A 22,534-nucleotide genomic window follows, 5' to 3' on the forward strand; every position below is an offset into this window, starting at 1 on the left:
ATGGGCACCTCAACAGAAAAGTGACATTAATATTTAGTACATCCTCCTTTTGCAAAGATAACAGCCTCTAGTCGCTTCCTGTAGCTTTTAATCAGTTCCTGGATCCTGGATAAAGGTATTTTGGACAAACAATTCAAGTTCAGTTAAGTTAGATGGTCGCCGAGCATGGACAGCCCGCTTCAAATCATCCCACAGATGTTCAATGATATTCAGGTCTGGGGACTGGGATGGCCATTCCAGAACATTGTAATTGTTCCTCTGCATGAATGCCTGAGGATTTGGAGCGGTGTTTTGGATCATTGTCTTGCTGAAATATCCATCCCCGGCGTAACTTCAACTTCGTCACTGATTCTTGAACATTATTCTCAAGAATCTGCTGATACTGAGTGGAATCCATGCGACTTTCAAATTTAACAAGATTCCCGATGCCGGCATTGGCCACACAGCCCCAAAGCATGATGGAACCTCCACCAAATTTTACAGTGGGTAGCAAGTGTTTTTCTTGGAATGCTGTTTCTTTTTGGACGCCATGCATAACGCCTTTTTTTATAACCAAACAACTCAATTTTTGTTTCCAAAATGAAGCTGCCTTGTCCAAATGTGCTTTTTCATACCTCAGGCAACTCTATTTGTGGCGTACGTGCAGAAACGGCTTCTTTCTCATCACTCTCCCATACAGCTTCTATTTGTGCAAAGTGCGCTGTATAGTTGACCGATGCACAGTGACACCATCTGCAGCAAGATGATGCTGCAGCTCTTTGGAGGTGGTCTGTGGATTGTCCTTGACTGTTCTCACCATTCTTCTTCTCTGCCTTTCTGATATTTTTCTTGGCCTGCCACTTCTGGGCTTAACAAGAACTGTCCCTGTGGTCTTCCATTTCCTTACTATGTTCCTCACAGTGGAAACTGACAGGTTAAATCTCTGAGACAACGTTTTGTATCCTTCCCCTGAACAACTATGTTGAACAATCTTTGTTTTCAGATCATTTGAGAGCGGGCTGTCCATGTTCGGCGACCATCAAACTTAACTGAACTTGAATTGTTTTGTAGAAAGAAATGGTCCAAAATACCTTCATCCAGGATCCAGGAACTGATTAAAAGCTACAGGAAGCGACTAGAGGCTGTTATCTTTGCAAAAGGAGGATGTACTAAATATTAATGTCACTTTTCTGTTGAGGTGCCCATATTTTTGCACCGGTCAAATTTTGGTTTAATGCATATTGCGCATTTTCTGTTAGTACAATAAACCTCATTTCAATCCTGAAATATTACTGTGTCCATCAGTTATTAGATATATCAAACTGAAATGGCTGTTGCAAACACCAAAATATTTAGAACTAAAAATGATTAAGATTAATAGGGGTGCCCAAACTTTTTCATAGGACTGTATATATATATATATATATATTTGATTTGCATCTAATTATTGCACCATTTGCGGTTCCCATGAAGCCAGATGTTATGCAAAAAAATAGGAGCAGAGGTGCATTACACTGGCACACCTAATATATATAGGTGTGCCAGTGTAATGCACCTCTGCTCCTATTTTCCTGCATAACATCTGGCTTCATGGGAACTGCAAATGGTGCAATAACTAGGTGCAAATCAAAATTGCATACGTTATACCAATAAAAATTTCAACTTGCCTCACAAAATTGAGTCCTGACCTTGTGTGTTGGTCTCTTGGGACATTTACCTATTTCAGTGAGTGCTCTAATTTTAAAATAAACGTCCTATTCTTGCATACTCCATTTTCTCCAGACTCTTCCTATGTCAATTCCTAAAGATTTCTTCTCCAAACTTTCCTCTCTGCTCACTAAATTCTTATGAGCTAACAAACCTGTTCTGTTAACATGCTTGGTATTGTTCTATTTGAAATCGGCGGGGGGCCCCAAATGTTTATGCCTATTATGTTTCTGTCTGACTGGCATCATCTTGGTGACTCCTCTTACATACACCCCTGGCTGTCCTCTATCCCATGGGACCTGCACACACCCCCTACCATTTTTCCCTTACCTTATGTGTAGTTTTCTTTATTGCACACCTCGACCCTCCCCGATGTTTCCAATCCTACGTAATCTGGTTTTCAATCTGGGGATTGAGGACCCACTCTTTGTTCAAGGGTCCCGAGAGGATCTCTACATGGCACATCAGTGTTTCCGCAATGACGAATAGCTGTTAGCACAAGACTTACTGGAAGTCTTCCTAACCTCGCCCCCTGGGCTTTTGGAGAATCAATCAACTCTCACTTTCTAGCTTCCATGCCTCATCCCTCCTTGTATATGCGTTTTAAAACAGACTTTGAATCCCTATGTTTGGGGTCTAGTTAGTCATATGCCATTTTTCTCTCTTTTAGACCTCCTTTGTCCCACTCACATTCTTCTGTAGCCCCTCTCTCCTTGTTTTCATTTCTACTTTGATCATTGATACTTTTTTGTGTAGTTGGGCATGACCTTGTTTATTCCCGCTCCTGTTCCTCCCTATGTTGAATGTTATGCCTTATACATGTTTCCATACTGTTTTATTAAAGTGGTTTGAAAATACTGCAAATTAAGAATTTTTTAAAAAAAACAAAGTTCTTAAAGGGGTTAGTCACTTTCAAACCAATATTGAGAGACAAAGGTTATGGTTTGTATAATAAAAAGTTGTTCAATTTTTTATATGCTTTCTGTATCAATTCCTCACGGTTTTCTAGATTTCAGCTTGCTGCCATTCATTCTGTTACTTCTCGTGGATAAAAGTCTGACCATGGTCATGTGACTTACGGTCCATGGTCATGTGATGAGGATGGGAATGGTCCACATGGAAGTAGGTGGAGGTAAATTTGCACAGCACACTACACATTCTGTCCCTCTTTCTGTCCCTTGAAAGTTGAGAGGTATGTGTCGGCATTCTTTTTTTTTTTTTCTACAAACTAATTTTTATTGGAATTAGAGGGAAAAAAAATACAGCATCATACAAAATAATCTAGCTGTAAAGAAATCAGTTCATAGATCAATTTTTAATTCCTATACATGAACATAAGCTAACAAAACACATAACAAAATGAGCCCTGAAAATATGGGAAGGTTTCTCCTAACCAGACAGACACTCAGACCAGATAAGACACACCACGCAAGACACAAGAGGGAAACTGGGGAGGTTAGTTAGCAAAAAAAACAGCACGTCAATTTCAACCTGATAACCCCAAAGGCACCTGTACTTGAAGACAATCAGGACCTACTTAGTTCCCTTGCTCTATCCAGTAAACATGCTATATTGACCAAAGTACCTCAAACCCTTCAAGATTATTGTTGAAGTGTCAAGTCAAATACTCCATGTTCTAAACATCTCTAATTCTGACTCACAAATCTGGGGGTGAAGGAGGAGCAGGTTATCGCCAACATTCTCACTGCGCTGAGAAAATGTGAAATCAACCTAGAGCTCCAACACCCCAATTTGACAAGGGGAACGTTCTGGAGGTAAAACTGTGGGGTCAAGGGGGTCCTGCACCGCGATAACAGATTCACAGATAAATTTACAATGCGTGTATAGTAGAATATTGCATGACTTAATATGTTATAAATACGAAGTGCACAACCCCTTTAAATACTACTCTCGCCAGTTTCGGGATTGTTAGGATTGATATTATGTCCATATACAAAGATTTCTGTAAACTTCTATTTTAAAGTTGCCATTTTCTTGTAGGGAGTGGTGGGGACAGACTTCATACATATTGTGGGGTTTGTTGCTGCAGATTAACATCGTTCATTTGAACATGTATTTTCCCTGTACACAATTTTTGTTCATTAAGTGAAATCCTAATTAATCAGAACCTATTTTAGCTGCTTGAAGATGTAGTGTGTACATTAGATGGTGTATTGTGATATCTCACACAACACACAAAGTAATGTATAGGTGAATGTTACTGCTGATGTGGAAGCAATTAGAATTCTGAATGCAGCTTTTGATGTAACTAGAGTAATAAAGCATGATGTAAATCAAGATCATTAAAGTATAAATGAAATAATTTGCAGACACACCCCATGGTATATGTAGTCTGCCAGCTAACCTATAATACTTACTAGTCTTAGGGTTGCCTATTATAACAGGGGCTGCCCTTGTACTTGTGGGCTGGACAGGTTAATGATTGCTGAGGTGTACCTAATACACAGCACTCAGATGTTGCCTCTACCCGCTGGCATCATGTTCTGCATTGCTGCTTTTCTCCTGTCCCTCTTATGCCCATGCTTGCCACAGAAGTCTGAGCCATTGAGCAGTCGTGGCTCTGAGCCGTTGTTCCGAGGAGCAGATCGCTATGACTTTGCCATTGTGGTTGGTCCAGCAGGTACCGAATGCTTCTGGCACTTTTCACATCAGAATGGCTATTTCTACTTTGGTTATGAGGTAGGTGGATATATTTGTTATTACATGTGGTACAGAATTTAGAGAACCATGAATTGCCAATATAAATCAGCCTAGTATGATTTGGTACAATCCAGAAATAATCCATCTAAACTGTAAAACACCACCATTAAAAGACCTTTTCCATCCTCCAGGGGGCTTATGGTGCCACTCACTGTATGAACGGTCATTACATAAGTTGCCTGCATTTTATATTACATCGCTCGTCTTTAAGTTGTTCCCTTGTGCTGGTGCAACAGTTAAAACCTTAACATCTGTTGCCAGCCAAAATGTTCTCAGCAGCGCCTTATCGCAGATATGAAGGTGACCCTTCCCTTTCCTAGTGCAAACATGTCGTGTCCTAAATGAGAAGCCGCCTGGCAGTAGTGTCAGGAGATTTAATATATATTATATCTATATATACACGCACTGGGGCAGATTTATGAAGACTGGCATTACTTACACCAGTATTCGTAGCTGGTAAAGGATGGGCCGCTTCATAAATGAAACGCACCCTCCATTGAACTGTGCACCTCAGAGGCAGGGCCGGCGTCAGCACACGGCATAGTCGGGCCAGGGCCCACAGAGACTCTGGGGGCCCCCTGGCACTTGCCCACCCCAGCACTTGCATGTCCCAATTTTAGCTCATCGGATGCTGATGAGCTGAATACATAGGCGATTAAAGCAGGAGCTGTCAGAGATGCCCAGGCAGCAAAGCAACCCCAAAACATCAGGGATCCTCCGTCATGTTTGACTGTAGGGACCGTGTTCTTTTCTTTGAAGGCCTCTTTTTTTTCCTGTAAACTCTATGTTGATGCCTTTTCCCAAAAAGCTCTACTTTTGTCTCATCTGACCAGAGAACATTCTTCCAAAACGTTTTTGGCAAACTCCGGCCTGGCTTTTTTTATGTCTCTGAGTAAGAAGTGGGGTCTTCTTTAACAGCCAATTAAAACAAAACAAAACTGAAACATGTAGTCCCCATTGCCTCCCTTTTTTTTTTTTTTTAATGTATGTCAAAAAATTTCCATTACACACCAGTTTTTTCACATTTGTGTGTATGGTGTCTTAGAAATGTTTGTGTCTGATAATTGCTAAAATAATTTTTTCACTGCCAGGTTCAATGGACATCTGGCATCATGCAGGACAGACATGTTTCTGCCTCAGTCCACAATCCTCAGGGTTTTCTTATCGAGTCCTCCAAGGAAGTACGTGGACAAATCAACTTTGAGACCAAGGAGACAGGTAATATGACAGTAAAAAGCACATCTCAAGTGTTTGGGGTTTGTTTGTTTTTTTCAGATTTTGTCAACACAGAATGGTTGTCAATCTGGGCCAAATGACAACCTTGTAAAAGCAGCTGAAAATACTAGGGTTTTCTAGGCAAGTTACTCCATTACAAAACCCTTTGTTTCACTAAACCTAGCTCCTCCCACTCATTAAGTCTATGAATCCTGCCCATTAATAGCCCCTCCCACCCTCCTCCATCTCCCTAGCTAACCTATTCTGCCCACTTCTAGAAGACAGGGAGGAGCTGTTCCCCAGACATAGGAAGGCTTGGTAAGTATTGATGGGGATATGGGAGGTGAAAGAGTGATGGTAACGTTCAGTTTCGGAAGCAGTGAAACGGAATGTCACCCAATTATCAGAAAGTGTCCCTGGGGCGGTCACATGACCACTCCAGGGATATGGGCAATTATAGATTTTTTTAAAAAAAAATTGAAGTAAATTAGAATTTAGGTGGGGGAGGGAGTTTAGTTTAGGGGTTAATTATTAGTTTATCCTGGACAACCCCTTTAAGTATACTTGCATACACAATCCCCTTTCCTTTCTTCCTTTAGGGTTTTATCAGATCTGCATAAATAACTGGCAGAACAGCTTTAGCTCGGTTCAGGTCTACCTTAACTTTGGTGTGTTCTATGATGGAGAAGGACCTGAGCACCCTCAGGACCACAAGCAGAAGTTAAATGACACCCTGGCAACTATTGAGGTGAGTTCTGCAACCAATACTAGCTATACAATTGATGTGGAGCACCCTGAAATACAGTCCCTCCTATTATAAAATATCTTTGCATAAATGAATATTACAGGTGAATAGAAGAAACGTAATATATCTTAAGAAAACCGGTTTCCTCCTTATCTTAAAAAACTTCACGATTAATTCAAAATTTTGCATAGATTATGATTAAGAACAATTGTTTTAGGACACTCCCCTTTACTTGCCACACCCCCTATTTATATGCACTCACTATGCAAATTTAGGTTTTCAGTTATCCACATAACAGCAATCCTGATTTGATAGCCTACGTTTAGTGACATGGCATGGATGCAAATTGATGTGAGCAAGTTCATGTCAATAAATTGCCCAGCACTAGAGTTTACATAGATTCCATCTCTGTATTCATCTTACACACAGATCTATGGAGGGGCGAGGAGGCTGTTAAAAAAAAAACCAAAGTTATTAAACCAGCCTCAGTACAAAAAGATCACTCCACCGATGCACTTTAAGATCATTTACATCGTAAGAAAAAACAGATTTTACACTTAGCACTGTGTTCTTGGCTCTGAACTGAGCACTAGAAGGTTGGTTCTTTAAACACAGCGACTGCAGATTTACAAAACTGCGGCAGTTTTGAAAATGGCAGCATGTCAATTATACCTACGGAAACGTTGGCAGTGTCTCTATAGGTATAATTGAAGCAGAAAGTCCACAGAGGAAACCTTTGTAGACTTTCTGTGAAAAGTGCTGCAGGAAAAACTGTGATGTGATGCCACTGCTGTTTCTCCTGCATGACTTTCCTGCTGCGGTATGCTATGTGGGGCCTTAACCTAAAAGCCAGGAATAGCCTTCAATAACATTCTATTAAAGGATGTGGTAGGCCAGTAGCCTCTTCCTCCCCTCTATATGGACTCTAACGTCTGTGGTAGCTATATTGTTTCCAAAGGTATCACTGACTTGAAGACACAATTGGGATTAGAATATTTATATGCAGTTGTATAATATATAGGATATAACTATCCTAATCCCGACTATTTTCAACCAGTGAGATCTCTGGAAATAAAATAGATAGCACTGCAGCCTTAGGGGGTGTTCATACTTGCGCCCCTGTGCACCCTGTGTCAGTCTGCCAGGTCTCCATCCTATTCCCCAGAGAAACTGCATAGGGGACGGCTTCCCGGCGGTCAGTTTTAAAACCCATTCATTTTAAAAGCAGACCACTGGTGTTCGTATGCAGCCTCTCTGCAGGGAAACCATTTTTTTTTCTGGCCGAACACAAAGTTGGATACTCAGGACTTTGTGTCTGGCCCAAAATACGGTTTCCCCATCTGAGAGACTGTATATGGACACCAGCGGTTTGCTTTTAAAACCCATTCAAATAAATGGGTTTTGAAACTGACCTCCGGGAAGCCGTCCCCTATGCAGTTTTTCTGGGGAATAGGATGGAGACCCAGGGGACTGACAAAGGGCACAAGTGTGAATGCCCCCTTAATGTAATATGAAAGGAGAGACTATCCTCTTTCATACCAAAAGCTAAAGGTAGAAGACATAGACACGGTCACTATGTGTACAGTAGTCATGAAGTTGTTTTTTTTTAATTGAAAACTCATAGCCTTTATTAGGGAAACTTATCTACAACTATAAATTGTGTTTTCCCCTCCAGGACAGTGCCCAGATTGTACAAGGTCGTGTTCTTCACATGTGGAGATACTATAACTTTGCTCGCATGAGGAAAGGGTCCGATTACTACAGACTGATGTCAAACTATCACTATGTGAACTGGTGGTCAGCGGGTACGAGTGTCCTTATTGTGGTCTCAGGAGTCCTGCAGCTCTATTTTCTAAAACGTCTGTTCAATGTCAGGCCAACTACAGAGACCCAGAAACCACGCTGCTGAGATCTACTACAGCTGTTGCACTTCAGAACTTGTACTCTTACCTGGGCATTCACGTATTAATGGTGGGATCAAGACACAACAACTCACTTGTATGTCTATTTAATACCAACGTATATCCATGTTGCATGTATGACTAAACTTGGCCTTCCATTTCCTTATATAAGGCAGAGAAAACACACCTTCATACTTGCATTCATAATTGTGCTGGCTTCAGAGCTTAAATCTTCCACCATTCCTTTCTGTACCTGCATATAAGCCTGACCTACTTACATGTATTGTATGACTTCACCTTTACATCAATAATCTGATGCAGAAAAAAAATGTCAATGCATTATAGGAGCCAAGCTGTTTAGAGAGGGGTCTCTTAACATGTTAACCATTTCCACCAGCAGAATTGTGAATGCAGCTCTGGAGTATAATAAGTCTGTGCAAGATAAGCAATTCAAGGTATTTACAAAGTTACTCAACTTTAGATGTAGATTATTAGTTTAGAAATTTTGGAGTGAGGAATATACTCTTTAAGAATTGTCGGGAATTCACACATGTAGCAGATCGTAATAAAAGTACAATGGAAAATTCACTTGCTGTTTTGTCTTGTTCCCAACTCCAGTACAGTATGAAAGTCATTCTAATGAAAGGAAAAGTTAAGGGTATCAAACTATACAAGAAGTGTTCCCATAGTTCTGTTTAATATAATGTAATTCAGAGACTATAAAAAGAGAATACAGGTCCAGCAACAACAAAAAAACAAGAGGAGTCTTCCACAGAATGATGCAAACCTTGTGAATAAACATGTTGGTGATGTCATGAGGTTGGGTCTTCTTGATCTGATCAATAAGACAATTGATAAAAGCATCTTGTAAAGTCTTTATACAAAAGTCTGTGATTTATGTCAGAGTATCCTCATGTCTAATATATTCTCCCACATCAGCTTGGTGGAAAACTACAATCTGCATTGGGTCCATTTTCCTACATTCTTGTGTGGATTTTGCAGCTACACCAAAGCCCTGTAAGGAACAGAACACAGAATTGGCATGTCAGATATCAAACAATGATTATTGGCCAATACTGATACAGTGTAATTCATATTGCACTTTCTGACATAGGAACTCTTGGAGAGAGAACCGTTGCGGCTAGGTTCTAGTAGGGATGGGGCGATTGTGACCCAAATCAAAATCACGATTAATTGAACATTTTACCTCAATTACAAATAATAATCAATTTGTAGGACATGCCACTTTTTATATACCACAGCTGCTATTTATATTCCATGGCAATGAATTTTGGTTAGTCACATATCAGTAACCCTGACTGGAAAGCGTACAGTTAGTGACATATCATTTAGCCAATGGTAGCATGAGACAGGATGGCATGGTTGTAAAATAAGTGAAATAATCGATATGAGCAAATTCACAACAATTAGTTGTTCTAACTTTCGATTTGACCTGACCTCTAGTCCTTTTTCCTTTTCTGCAGAAGTTCTCTTTTTTTTTTCCCACTTTGCAGACTCTAGTTCTGTTTTGGCAAACTTCTTCCAGTACCATTCAGTGGACATCAATGGCACTGGTGGGTGGATTGGGCAGTCTAAAGAAGTGAATGTTCATGTCGGTGGATAAGGGGGCAGGGATGGGGGCAGTGGTACACGACTAGAAGTTTGTCAAGAAGTGGAGCCCATACACTGAAGAAAATAAAAGGATTCTGCAAAGTAGAAAAAAGGGCCAGTACTCGGCAGAAAGATACTGGATGGTCTAAATAAACATGATTAAAAGGAAACCTCTTAGGGAGCCTTCACATGGAGTAAACGCACGTGTATTTTTGCAAAATACACGTGTAAAAATAAGACTCCCATTGACTTCAATGACATTTTACAGGCGTACTTTTACACGTGTATTTTTACACGTGTATTTTGCAAAAACACATGTTCACTCCGTGTGAAGGCTCCCTTAGGTGGTTTTTCTACCATAAACAGGTCCCATCATGTGCAGGATAAAGTTATTTTTTCATTGGTATCCTTTTTGTTATAACAAGGTGAAGTTATAAATATATTGGAAAGCAAAAAAATTCATATGTAAATGGACCCAAGTAGTCATTGTGGGCGGAAAGAGCTTTGGCCTAGTCATACTTTCCACTTACTAATCATGGCCTGGTTGCTTCTGGCTCTATACACCATGTTCAGAACAGGTGAGCAGCTTGTGCGCAGAACGTCAGACCCCTACCGATCTCAAATTAATGACCTATCCTTAGGATAGGCAATTAAAAGAGTTTGCCCATGAAAGACATCTATGGCATATCCATCCATTTGAAGCCATAGAGGTCTATCCACCCTGCACACACTTTATTGCTCTGACCTGCACACTGATTCCCCAGTCACATTGTCAAGGGAAAACTCAGAAAAGGATGTGGTGCTAAAGGATCTAAGTCAGACCCCCATCCGCCATAAAACAATGGCACCTCCTAGTAATATGTCATCAATATACAACATTGGAGTACTACCTTAACGCCATGTATCAGGAAACTGCAATACTCACCAAGGGAATATCAGCCATGGAGTAAACTATCACCCCTTGGTATTGTGCGGTGTTCTCAGTTATTCTTCCCAGTCCAGATTTAAGAACATGGTTGCCATACAAGAAGGATTGTTCAGCTCCTGGCTTTACCCACACCTTGTACTAAGAATAAAGAAAAAGACAATGTAGGCAAATAGGATTTTGTAATAAGAAGAATTTAGGATGGTCATATAACAATTATAGTAATTCTTAGACCACACCCATTTCTAACACCAAGTGATGGTCAAAGAATGACTACGATCGCACCAGAATATAATAAAATGTGTTTAATTAATGAAATAACACTTAGCTGCTATTACAGATGAGTTTTAACCACAATGAAATGAGGAGCCCTGCTGTAAATTATGCACTAGTATATACCCATCTGAAAAAACGTATACCAATGTATCCATAGATGGACATGCCTCTAGACTGATCAGTGGCAGAATTGAATCCCTGTCATATCACAGCAAGACATTCCTATTTTGTGAAACGAACATGCCCCATTACAATCAAATATAGATGATGAAAATAAATTGATAGAACCTTTGGTTTAGTATCTGGTTAGAGAACCCATAGAAAATGTACCTTTGCATATGGCGCCAGATAATCCAAAGCTGTAACGTGAAGACGAAACTTCTGAGTCTTGGTAAATTTTCCAAAACAGGTTCCAAGAGACACCAATTTTTCTCGGGTGATATTTGTTGCCAGTTTCAAGATTCTCTCACTGAAACACATAAGAAATGATTTCCTTAAAGGGCTTTTCAGGGCTAACAATAATGATGACATCTGACATCCCCACCGATTAGCTGTTCTCAGCAGCTGGCATACAGAGAATGGAGCAGGATGCAGATAGCACTATTCTCTGTATAGAGGCCAGACTAAGTACTGCAGACTATCTTCCATTCACTTGAATCTTCCCTTTCCTATCCTCCGGTCATCTTTCATTCTCCTTTACTACACTAGGACAGATGTAGCAGTTTATTTCAACAGTGCGCTTCTTCCTTACAACACTGTTACTACTGTTATGATGGCTTCTCCATGCAAGAAGGTGAGGAGTCAGTTATGCAAGTGGCAAGAGCCAACTTCAGGCAGATGAGCAGGGATATGCCTTGATTGGCGCCACTTCTCCTCATTGGTGTACTCTAATGAAGGTGTCCCAGAGGGCAAATCGTGAACTCATTTGCTCATGTCTGGCAGGAGGATGGACACTGTAAACTCTGCATATATGCAATGCTATATTCCTGATGGGTACTGATGGAGGGTCATCCCACATAAAGGGATTATAGCGCTGCTTATCTTTGATGCTCACAACTCACACTTTGGGGAAAAAATGATTAAGGGATCATTCACACAGGGAAAGAGTGGGTGGATTTTGGCGCTGAATCCACACCATAATCCGCCCCCTCACAATAGAGGTCTATGTAGACCGCTAGCTTACTTTTTTCAGTGAGTGACATGTTGCCGCTCACGGAAAAAAGAAGTGAGCTGCCCATTCTTCAGGTGGATTCCGCGGCTGATTCAGCCCTGGCGTCCACCTCGAGGCAGCACCCTCCGAACTAGGCCCATTCATTTAGGCCTACTCTGGAGCGGGAAGCCGCGACTGGCATATTTTGGTCCTATTCTGACACGGCTTCCCATGTCAGAAAATACGCCATACCGCGCCCCGTGTGAACGGTGCCTTAGACTAAAAGTTTTACTAGGGTCATACATGGGAATTTGGCACTCCTTCTTGAAAGTAAAAATAAAGTAAAAATTATGGGTAATTACATTTTTCAAGATAAGACACTGACCCGAGGATTTATTCTAATAGCCCTATTAGGAATCTAGGTGGATTTTTTCCCCCCTAAAGCTGGTCATATGTAGAGTGAAGTCACCTGAAATGGCTGATTTTGGCCAACAATAATTTACAAAAAAACTTCTGTGAGCAAAAGTTCACAATGTCTTTTGAGTATATACTTATTATCATTCAACCATGTTACTAACCTTACATAATATACACGGTCCTTGTGTAGCCGGAAGCAATATGTTCCATCAGGTCGGTCCACAAGAAGCTTTATATTCTCTCCAATGCTAAGTATCAATTAAAAAACAAAATGGAAGTTTATGATTTTGTTGACACAGATTTTTATACAATTTGCATTGCAAATACACGAAAATGACAAACATTGGTAATGCTTTTATTTCTGACCAAGTGACTCAAAGCGCAGGGACCGTTGTAGTAGCTATTGTGGGCAAACCCCTTCATTATAACCTAATCCCTGCACAGGGAGCACCTACATACAGCTTTGTTATCTTACAAATAGATAGTGAGTTAATCTTGTTTACATCCTAAGGCCATAGACCTGTACAGACCTGAGGGTTTGCTACAATTGCACCCAGTCTAGGCAATACTCTGTAAACTACCGTAAATACAATTTCAGCACAATCCTGTCTGCTGCCCTGATAGTCTGCAATGCAAGCTGTTTACCCTACACTGGGTAGAAGTGTAACAAACACTTAGCTGTGAGAAGTAATAGGTTTCAGTCCCTTGTTATAAACTCATTTTAATTCACTGACAGCAAGTAGAGATCATTTAAGAACCCAGTGAAGGGTAAATCTAAGAGACTGTAGTTCTAATACCTGAACATAACCACGAGTAATAGACAGTTTTATGTATGGCCCGAGGACTATATAACCTCTATGCCAAAACCACCTTATAGTTTAACCCTTTACGCTATAGTTTACCCATGTAACTCACTATTTAGAGAGCTTCTCGAACATAGTCTTGGTCTCTTCGTCCGTGAGCGGCCTCATCTTGTCCCCCACGTGTGTTCCTGACACAGCCGGATACTTACAGAAGCCTCGCTGCGCACTCTGGGAAAAAGGCACGCAGTGAGTTAGATATTGGCCTTGTTCATTTTCAATAAAGTTTGTTGACTAGTTATGCCTCTACCAACATGGCGACCTATTTGACATCGCAGCCAATGGACGAAGTCACAGTTTATTTGCTGTACAGTGTGAAATGTTTATGTTACATTTGATAAAGTTTTGTTGAAGCCAGGTTCCGTCTACCTTTAGCAACATGGCGTCGGTAGACGTGGAAGAGGAGAGCCTCCTGGCTTCGGTGTTTAGGAATAGTTTTCCAGAGAGCTGGAGAGACAACCCGGACTTCTCTGCTTACCTTCTGGAGCTCAGCTCGTTCGGAGTGGAGAAGCTACGGAGGGAGCCGGAGAGGCTGGCGGAGGAGCGGGCGCAGATCCTGCAGCAGACCCGAGACCTGGCATTCACTCATTATAAGACTTTCATCCGTACAGCGGAATGCACCGAGCTCATATACCGGGACTTCGGGCAAGTGGAAGACAGCGTGTCCCGGCTACTCGGCAAGCTGCCCGGCTTCCAGGAGAGCTGCAGGTCCTGACAACAATCATTTCTCTGTGCCCGGCCATCTAATGTCACTACTGCTCCTCCCATCCCTCTGCTGTCACTTGTGTCACTAAATCTGTCATCCCTCTGCTGCTGTCACCTGTGTCACTACCTCTGTCATCCCTCTGCTGCCATCACCTGTGTCACTACCACTCTCGCCCCTCTGCTGTCACTTGTGTCACTACTAGAGATGAGCGAACGGCATTCGATCAAATATCAGGTTGTTTGAGACATTTAATTCCAATCGAATACCACGCGGCAAACGCACTAAAAATTCGTATCCCCTCCCACCTTTCCTGGCGCTTTTTTTGCACCAATAACGGCACAGGAGAGGTGGGACAGGAACTACGACAACGTAGGCATCGAAAAAAAAATCGGAAAAAGTAATTGACTGGATAAATCAGGTGACCTCCACTTTTTACGAATGGTGGATTTCAGATTCAGTTCATATGAGACTGTGAACTATGTGACTGAGACAAGGATAGATGTACTGGCAGGGATAGCTAGGGATTACCTTTATTTAGGTGGGAAGGTTACTCACCCAGCTCTTTGGGGCTCTATCTCGTGGCAGCCCATTATATGCTAGTCGGGATCCCTGTCATCTTGCGATATGCAGGAGCTGACTTTTTCTCATAGGAAAGCATTGACCAGCGTTAATTGGCCGAATGCCATAGAGTGTACAGCATTCGGCCAATCAACACGGGTTCTGCCGGAGGAGGCAGAGACTAAGATTGGTCCACAGCAGTCTCCATTGTGGTCCAATCTCAGATGTAGCAGTGTTGAGCGCACAGCTCTGCTACACCTGTGTCACTACTACTACTCTCATCCCTCTGCTGCCACCTGTGTCACTACTACTACCCCTGTCCCTCTGCTGCCACCTGTGTCACTGCTACTCCCATCCCTCTGCTGCCACCTGTGTCACTACCACTACCCCCATCCCTCTACTGCCACCTTTGTCACTACTACCCCCATCTCTTTGCTGCCACCTGTGTCACTGTTACTACTACCCCCGTCCCTCTGCTGCCACCTGTGTTACTACTACTACCACCCCCGTCCCTCTGCTGCCACCTGTGTCACTGCTACTACTACCCCTGTCCCTCTGCTGCCACCTGTGTTACTACTACTACCCCCATCTCTCTGCTGCCACTTGTGCCACTACTACCCCCATCTCTCTGCTGCCACCTGTGTCACTGCTACCCCCATCTCTCTGCTGCCACCTGTGTCACTGCTACCCCCATCTCTCTGCTGCCACCTGTGTCACTGCTACCCCCATCTCTCTGCTGCCACCTGTGTCACTGCTACTACTACCCCCGTCCCTCTGCTGCCACCTGTGTCACTGCTACTACTACCCCTGTCCCTCTGCTGCCACCTGTGTCACTACCACTACTACCCCCGTCCCTCTGCTGCCACCTGTTACTACTACTACTACCCCTGTCCCTCTGCTGCCACCTGTGTCACTACCACTACTACCCCCGTCCCTCTGCTGCCACCTGTGTTACTACTACTACCCCTGTCCCTCTGCTGCCACCTGTGTCACTACCACTACTACCCCCGTCCCTCTGCTGCCACCTGTTACTACTACCACCCCCGTCCCTCTGCTGCCACCTGTGTCACTGCTACCCCTGTCCCTCTGCTGCCACCTGTGTTACTACTACTACCCCTGTCCCTCTGCTGCCACCTGTGTCACTACCACTACTACCCCCGTCCCTCTGCTGCCACCTGTTACTACTACTACCCCTGTCCCTCTGCTGCCACCTGTGTCACTACCACTACTACCCCCGTCCCTCTGCTACCACCTGTGTTACTACTACTACCCCCGTACCTCTTCTGCCACCTGTGTCACTGCTACTACTACCCCTGTCCCTCTGCTGCCACCTGTGTTACTACTACTACCCCCATCTCTCTGCTGCCACTTGTGCCACTACTACCCCCGTCCCTCTGCTGCCACCTGTGTTACTACTACTACCCCCATCTCTCTGCTGCCACCTGTGTCACTGCTACTACTACCCCCGTCCCTCTGCTGCCACCTGTGTCACTGCTACTACTACCCCTGTCCCTCTTCTGCCACCTGTGTCACTACCACTACTACCCCTGTCCCTCTGCTGCCACCTGTTAATACTACTACCCCTGTCCCTCTGCTGCCACCTGTGTCACTACCACTACTACCCCCGTCCCTCTGCTACCACCTGTGTTACTACTACTACCCCCGTACCTCTTCTGCCACCTGTGTCACTGCTACTCCCGTCACCATACTTTGCATGTAATGTGATATGAATGTTGCTTCTTTACATTTGTAGGGGTTTTGTAAAGCAGGCAGAGGAGATCAGTTCCAGCCGGCGGATGAACACGTTGACTCTGAATCGACACACTGAGATACTAGAAATTTTGGAGATCCCACAACTGATGGACACTTGTGTCCGGAATGGTTACTACGAGGAGGCACTAGAATTGGCTGCCTATGTAAAGAGGTTGGAGAAGAAGTTCTCTTCTATCCCTGTCATACAGGTACTGGTTGGGCACAATTCCATTCACTAGTAAATGGGGTTATGAGAACTGAGGTGTGGCACAACCTCACACACTACACATGCATTTCAGAATTTCAGGCTCTCCAGGGAAAGACAGTGCTGTGGACGTTGCTGCTTCCCATACAAGTATTACGAACAATTGTCTCACACTGATGACCGTCAAAAGCCTTGAAACAGTCTTGGGGCCATTTGTGACTAGCTCCAGTGCTTTAAGAAAAAATACTGACATGTTCATCTGGCTTCTAGGTGAAACCCCACCTCCACATTGCCCGAATTAAAGGACTGGGAAAAGCCCTGGCATTGCCTGCAAAGTAAATATTACTTTGCAGGCAATTGAGAAACTACTCTCAGCCAGGCAGGGGCTTCACCTAGTAGACTATTGCAGTCTGTGCCGTGGCTGTCTGCAATAAATCTCAGCAATGACCAGCGCCAATCAGTGGAAAACAGTGAGTCTAATTGGAGGGAGGGGGATAAATGAATAAGCGTTTTAGGGTACATACACATGATCAGGATTTTGTGCAAATTTTCCAAGTGGATTTCAATGTATTAAAATACCAAAATCTGCTTCTGTTGGTGCATGCCCATGTAGATTTTCTGCTTGTAGATCATGATCTTGTGCATGTACCCTTATTCATGAATTGTATTATTTTGCAAATTTTCAAGCTAGTGACTATCAAATGTAAGGAGGAAAAAGATGTGGGCTACTACACACAGTAAGGCAGTATTCACACAACCGTGTCATGTGCTGGCCATGTTGGAGCTCACTGCTTTATGACTTGGAAACAATGAATTCTGATACAACCCACATAAAGACCGTGCTTCCTAGACTTGACACAATTGTATGAATATGGTCTAAACCTTTATTATAATATTGTCAGGGTCTGGCGTTGCTAGTTGAGGTGGCATAGACACACAAGTCCAGATTCTTTAGTCCAAAAACAAAAGTAGAGTTTATTTTCACTCAAAAATATAGTGCAGCAACAAAAGGAAACAATACAAAAATAAATCCCTGCCCGGCTAGGCTCTAATTAAACATAGAATAGGTTACCTCACCTCGAGTAACAGAAATCCAAAAGCCAGTAGAATTATTCCGGACACAGCTCCAAAAATATGATATCACTCTCCATTCAAGCTCTGCCCAAAGTCTGCTGCTGGATCTGGCTTCTTAAGCCTCCTTGATGAGCAGACTCTCTGCAGCTGAGTCGCTGCCGGATCATCCCCAAAGTGTGGACTGGAAGGGGGTGGAATGACAGGTCCACTACCATCCTACCTGCCATTCCTAAAAATCCAGCCCAGAGCATTTACCAAAATACTCAGCAGCCGAAAGTTGTCTGCTGAGAACAAACATTCCTTCTGGAGTTTTCTCATCTCACCCACCTTAGTAGTCTGGGTGAGATGTACACCCCCTCCATTACCTGACCAGCCACCGGCTTACAATATGTATTTAAATTTGACAGCCAATTTGATTTGACTACTATATTTTGCTGTTTAGGAGCCAGTGGTTCCTAGGTTTTTTTGTTTTTTATTGTGTGGAGCACTATGATAAGAAACTTAATTTGTTTTAGACCATTTCTTTATGGAATAGTTGTGTAGAATTTCATCTTCTTGTTCTGTGTGAATTCTCCTTCTCTGTAGGGAATAGTGAATGAGGTTCGCCAGTCTGCACAGTTAATGCTGACCCAGCTACTCCAGCAGCTACGTAGTAATATCCAGCTCCCAACCTGCTTGCGGGTGATTGGCTACTTACGCAGAATGGATGTCTTCACTGAAGCAGAGTTGCGTATAAAGTTCCTGCAGGCCCGGGATGCCTGGCTTCGTTCCATGCAGAGTTCGATTCCTCAAGACGACCCCTATTTTCATCTCACGAAAACTATTGAGAGCTGCCGCGTGCACCTGTTTGATGTTATTACACAGTATCGGGCCATATTCTCCGATGAAGACCCGCTTCTCCTCCCACCTCCTCCTGCTGGTTCCTTGCCAGTCAGCGAAGGGGCCATATTCCATGGATGGGTGTTGCAGAAAGTGAGCGAGTTTTTGCAAGTGCTAGAAAGCGACCTTCAGAGTGGGGTGGGCAGTCGTCTAGACTCCCTCTTAGGCCAGTGCATGTACTTTGGACTTTCCTTTAGCCGTGTGGGTGCAGATTTCCGTGGGCAGTTGGCACCCATATTCCAGAGGGTTGCTGCAGAGAACTTTACAAAGGCTGCAAAGGAAGCTGTGGAGAAATTCCAAGAGGAGATGAACATGTATACCCTGATCTCTACTACTGCGGTCCTGGGTTCCAACATCCCACCAGTTCCAACACCTCCTGCCCAGCCAGGAACCTTACAGCCTCCTATGGTTCTTCTGGACTTCCCACCATTAGCCTGCTTTCTTAACAACATCCTAGTGGCCTTTAATGACTTGCGACTTTGTTGTCCGGTGGCTTTAACTCAGGAAGTCACCAACACGCTGCAGGATGCTTTGGAAAAGGTAGGTGTGCAGAGCGGATATCGGGCAACATAATTTTTTTTAATGAAAGATGGCATAAGCAGAGATCAAGGGGCTGGGATGCTTCAGACCAACAGATTTGCTGAAACTCATGTTAGAACACTCACTAGCATGAGCTTTAACTTAAAGGGGCTCTATCACCAGGAAAAGTCATTTTTATCTAAACACATCCTTGCATAGCCTTTAGAAAGTCTATTCCACACTTACCTTTGGTATGTAGATTGCCTCAGCAGCAGCAGTCTCCCATAGAAAACAACAGGGAGAGGTGTGCACGATGTATCGTGCACCAGTCTAATTAGCATATGAATAAAAACAGACTTATTCAGAAACCACTGAGGCAATCTACATACAAAAGGTAGGTGTGAAATAGACTTTCTAAAGGCTATGCAAAGGTGTGATTAGTTAAAAATGACTTTTCCTAGTGATAGAGCCCTTTTAAATCTGTGCCAGTTCATGACTTCTTTAGATTTCATTTCTGGATCATGGGACCACATGTTGTGTGCCTGAATTATTAAGGAGTTGGGGCCTCTTGTGGCAGTGAGGGAAATTAAGATTGGCATAGGAAACGTCTATCTTAAAGGGTTATTACCATCTTGGCAATTGCTACTGAGATGGGAATAACGGCTCTGGACCCCCTAGGGCGAAATTTATGAGAAAAGCTGAGCAGTGCTGCTCTATGATGATCATGTAGCTCCCTCTAGAGGAGAATAGCAGCTTCAGAAACACACACATAACACATCTAGCTGTACTTTTGCTCCCATGAGAACTCGCTGGATCAGTGAACAGCCATCTGAATTTAGAGAATGACTGTAAGAGAATGGGATTACATTAGTGTGAAATGTTGTGGATCTCCAGCTACTAGAACAACTACAACTCTCAGCTCTGGGAGTATTCTAGGAGTTAGGATTGTGCAACAGCTAGTAAGACCCCTTTTGATCAGCCTTTATAATACAATTGTTCAATGTGGAGAAACTACTTTTTATGTCAGTATATTTATGTTCTTTATATTATTTCCTTTGAAGGTTGTTAAATCCATCCTGACTTTCCACCGAGCTGAGGAAGCTGCTTTCAGCCCCCAAGAACGAGAACTCTTTATCCAGTTTTGCACGGTCTTTTTGGAGGACCTGACCCCCTATCTGAACCGCTGCTTACAAGTCCTCTTTCCTCCAGCACAGAGAGCCCAGATTCTTGGTATGATTTTTTGGTGTACTATAGGAGATACCAGATTATGGGTATTGATACTAAAGTACAGTTGGGGTTCTGCCTTATTCTTCTTCTCCAGAGCTGTGTTGTTTTAGGTTCCTGCACTAACTTTAGATTGTCTGCTTGTTCAATGTCAATACAGAGATGACTCTGAGAAGTATTGTTTTCTTCAAGTCAAATACAATAATCTGCTATAAGAAAATGAATGCAGTGTACCAGGTAGCGTTGCATTTTAGGAGCTTGGCTGAACTACATGAGCTGAGCTTATTGACTGTTTCCTATTAAATACCAGTAGAAGTGTGGATGTATCTCTGGAGTATTTTACCGTTTGTAGGTCCTTGTACAATAAGTAATGCATTGACAAAGCAGTGTACTAGAGATGAGCGAACACTGTTCGGATCAGCTGATCCGAACAGCACGCACTCATAGAAATGAATGGAAGCACCTTTTGCTCATCTCTACAGTATACTATATTAACTTTGCTTCCTCTCTGTCCCTCTTAGGTGTTGCTCCTACCCACCTCTCCCGTTATGGCAGTTTGGGTTCTATCAATGTTACCCCACTACACGAAGCCTTGGAGGGAATATTACCTCAGAAGGAGCCAGAAGTTATTTCCATACCTCAAGCCGAGCAAGAGGAATCTCAAGCACCCATAGAGAATGTGGAAATAAAGACAAAGGAAGATGCACAGATTGTGTCACCATCAGCTGAACCGGCCCCACCAGCAGGAGATGCCTAGTGGCTACAATAATGCACTTTATGTGAATGAACTCTACACTGGGGATAGGGCTCTGCCTGCTTGGGCCATAATTTAATGTAATGCGAAATCTGCACAGATTTTAACCATACACCCAATGACTCCGACATGTACATCTAAATACTGTATATTGTGAGGACTTTAAATAGTGATTAAACAATACTTGCAATTCTTCTAATATCACCCATTAAGTACCCTCCCATTTCCAAATAACTAGTCAGAAGTGGGCGTTTCAGAAATTACTCCTTCAATCTCATTGCTTGCAAGAAATAACACATTTTTCTCAGTTCAAATTCTTATAAATCCTACATCTATCAGTGCCTATCACATGTCTCTGAAGATGCTATTAAAGGAAACTGGATGTTTAGAAGAATTCTATGTGTAAATATTTTGCCTCTATTATGTCTGCCTCTTTATTTTTGGATTTAATGCTCTGAGGTGCTTTTTGTGGCACCGCTTTATATGCAATGGTCTATGTAGCATGAGTGTTTCTTCATTGTTAGTGTCTATTTAGATGAATTCATATGAGGCAGAAATTGCTGCGACTCTTTTATTCATCATAATAATAATAAAAATTTTTTATTTATATAGCACAAACATATTCCGCAGCGCTGTACAATTTGTAGGGTTCAAATACAGAAAGATACATTACAAAGAAAATCATTTCACACAATGGGACTGAGGGCCCTGCTCACAAGAGCTTACAATCTATGAGGTAGAGGGGGTGACACAAGAGGTAGCAGGGGCAGTATTGCTTGTACAGAGGTCAGACCCTTTTGTAATAGGTGACTGTCATTATATAAACATAAGACTTTATGAGCTGTCGACAGTCGTGTCCTTTAACATGTGGATGGAGCTTGGACCTATAAAGTTAGCATGAGATGACATCATATCATGTGGGGAAATGTGGGAGCGAGGACAGAGGAGGGTTAAGGGTTTACGTTAGACATTGTGATAGGCTTGTCTGAAAAGATGTGTCTTTAGTTTGCGTTTGAAACTGTAGAAATTGGGAGTTAATCTTATTGTCCAGGGTAGAGCATTCCAGGGAAGTGGTGCAGCTCGGGAGAAGTCTTGTATACAAGCGTGGGAGGTTCTGATAATAGAGGATGTAAGTGTTAGGTCATTGAGTGAACGGAGAGCACGGGTTGGGTGGTAGACAGAGATGAGGGAAGAAATGTAGTGAGGTGCGGCATTATGGAGAGCCTTGTGGACGAGGGTGATACATCATCTATACATTCTGTTATCCTTCACAGGATGACCGCAATAGAAATTAACTGTAACAGAGAAAGGGAATCAGACAGAACCCCATCCATTTGTGGCTGTTCCCATTGACAC

The 22,534-nt window shown here is 42.8% G+C and overlaps 3 protein-coding genes across 3 annotated transcripts; 2 read left to right on the top strand and 1 right to left on the bottom strand.

The window, feature by feature from the left end:
• Positions 1–4,155: 4,155 nt before the first annotated feature.
• On the top strand, positions 4,156–8,545 carry TMED6 (transmembrane p24 trafficking protein 6). The gene is made up of 4 exons (XM_075280610.1): positions 4,156–4,386; positions 5,499–5,625; positions 6,222–6,370; positions 8,043–8,545. The coding sequence occupies exons 1-4, from the start codon at positions 4,162–4,164 to the stop codon at positions 8,274–8,276; spliced, it is 735 nt and encodes a 244-aa protein (XP_075136711.1). The 5' UTR covers positions 4,156–4,161; the 3' UTR covers positions 8,277–8,545.
• Positions 8,546–8,652: 107 nt separating this feature from the next.
• On the bottom strand, positions 8,653–13,664 carry NIP7 (nucleolar pre-rRNA processing protein NIP7). Its single transcript, XM_075280611.1, has 5 exons — positions 13,563–13,664; positions 12,809–12,895; positions 11,411–11,549; positions 10,805–10,945; positions 8,653–9,283 (listed from the first exon to the last, which is right to left on the bottom strand). Exons 1-5 carry the CDS (start codon positions 13,616–13,618, stop codon positions 9,164–9,166), a joined length of 543 nt encoding a protein of 180 aa, XP_075136712.1. The 5' UTR covers positions 13,619–13,664; the 3' UTR covers positions 8,653–9,163.
• A 139-nt stretch (positions 13,665–13,803) lies between these two features.
• Positions 13,804–21,740, top strand: COG8 (component of oligomeric golgi complex 8). Its single transcript, XM_075282014.1, has 5 exons — positions 13,804–14,215; positions 16,525–16,732; positions 18,388–19,221; positions 20,262–20,430; positions 20,946–21,740. The coding sequence occupies exons 1-5, from the start codon at positions 13,887–13,889 to the stop codon at positions 21,179–21,181; spliced, it is 1,776 nt and encodes a 591-aa protein (XP_075138115.1). The 5' UTR covers positions 13,804–13,886; the 3' UTR covers positions 21,182–21,740.
• Positions 21,741–22,534: the final 794 nt, after the last annotated feature.

Source organism: Leptodactylus fuscus, chromosome 7 (assembly GCF_031893055.1).
Source record: "Leptodactylus fuscus isolate aLepFus1 chromosome 7, aLepFus1.hap2, whole genome shotgun sequence".
In the NCBI taxonomy this organism is placed as follows: domain Eukaryota; kingdom Metazoa; phylum Chordata; class Amphibia; order Anura; family Leptodactylidae; genus Leptodactylus; species Leptodactylus fuscus.

Coding starts and splice junctions, on each gene's coding strand:
- TMED6 (XM_075280610.1), top strand. CDS start 4,162: ATGTTGCCTCTACCCGCTGGCATCATGTTCTGCATTGCTGCTTTTCTC. Junction 5,626..6,221: donor CTTTGAGACCAAGGAGACAG/GTAATATGACAG, acceptor TTCTTCCTTTAG/GGTTTTATCAGATCTGCATA. Junction 6,371..8,042: donor ACACCCTGGCAACTATTGAG/GTGAGTTCTGCA, acceptor TTTCCCCTCCAG/GACAGTGCCCAGATTGTACA.
- NIP7 (XM_075280611.1), bottom strand. CDS start 13,618: ATGAGGCCGCTCACGGACGAAGAGACCAAGACTATGTTCGAGAAGCTC. Junction 12,896..13,562: donor TTCGAGAAGCTCTCTAAATA/GTGAGTTACATG, acceptor ATTGATACTTAG/CATTGGAGAGAATATAAAGC. Junction 11,550..12,808: donor GACCGTGTATATTATGTAAG/GTTAGTAACATG, acceptor TATGTGTTTCAG/TGAGAGAATCTTGAAACTGG.
- COG8 (XM_075282014.1), top strand. CDS start 13,887: ATGGCGTCGGTAGACGTGGAAGAGGAGAGCCTCCTGGCTTCGGTGTTT. Junction 19,222..20,261: donor TGCAGGATGCTTTGGAAAAG/GTAGGTGTGCAG, acceptor TTTCCTTTGAAG/GTTGTTAAATCCATCCTGAC. Junction 20,431..20,945: donor ACAGAGAGCCCAGATTCTTG/GTATGATTTTTT, acceptor TGTCCCTCTTAG/GTGTTGCTCCTACCCACCTC.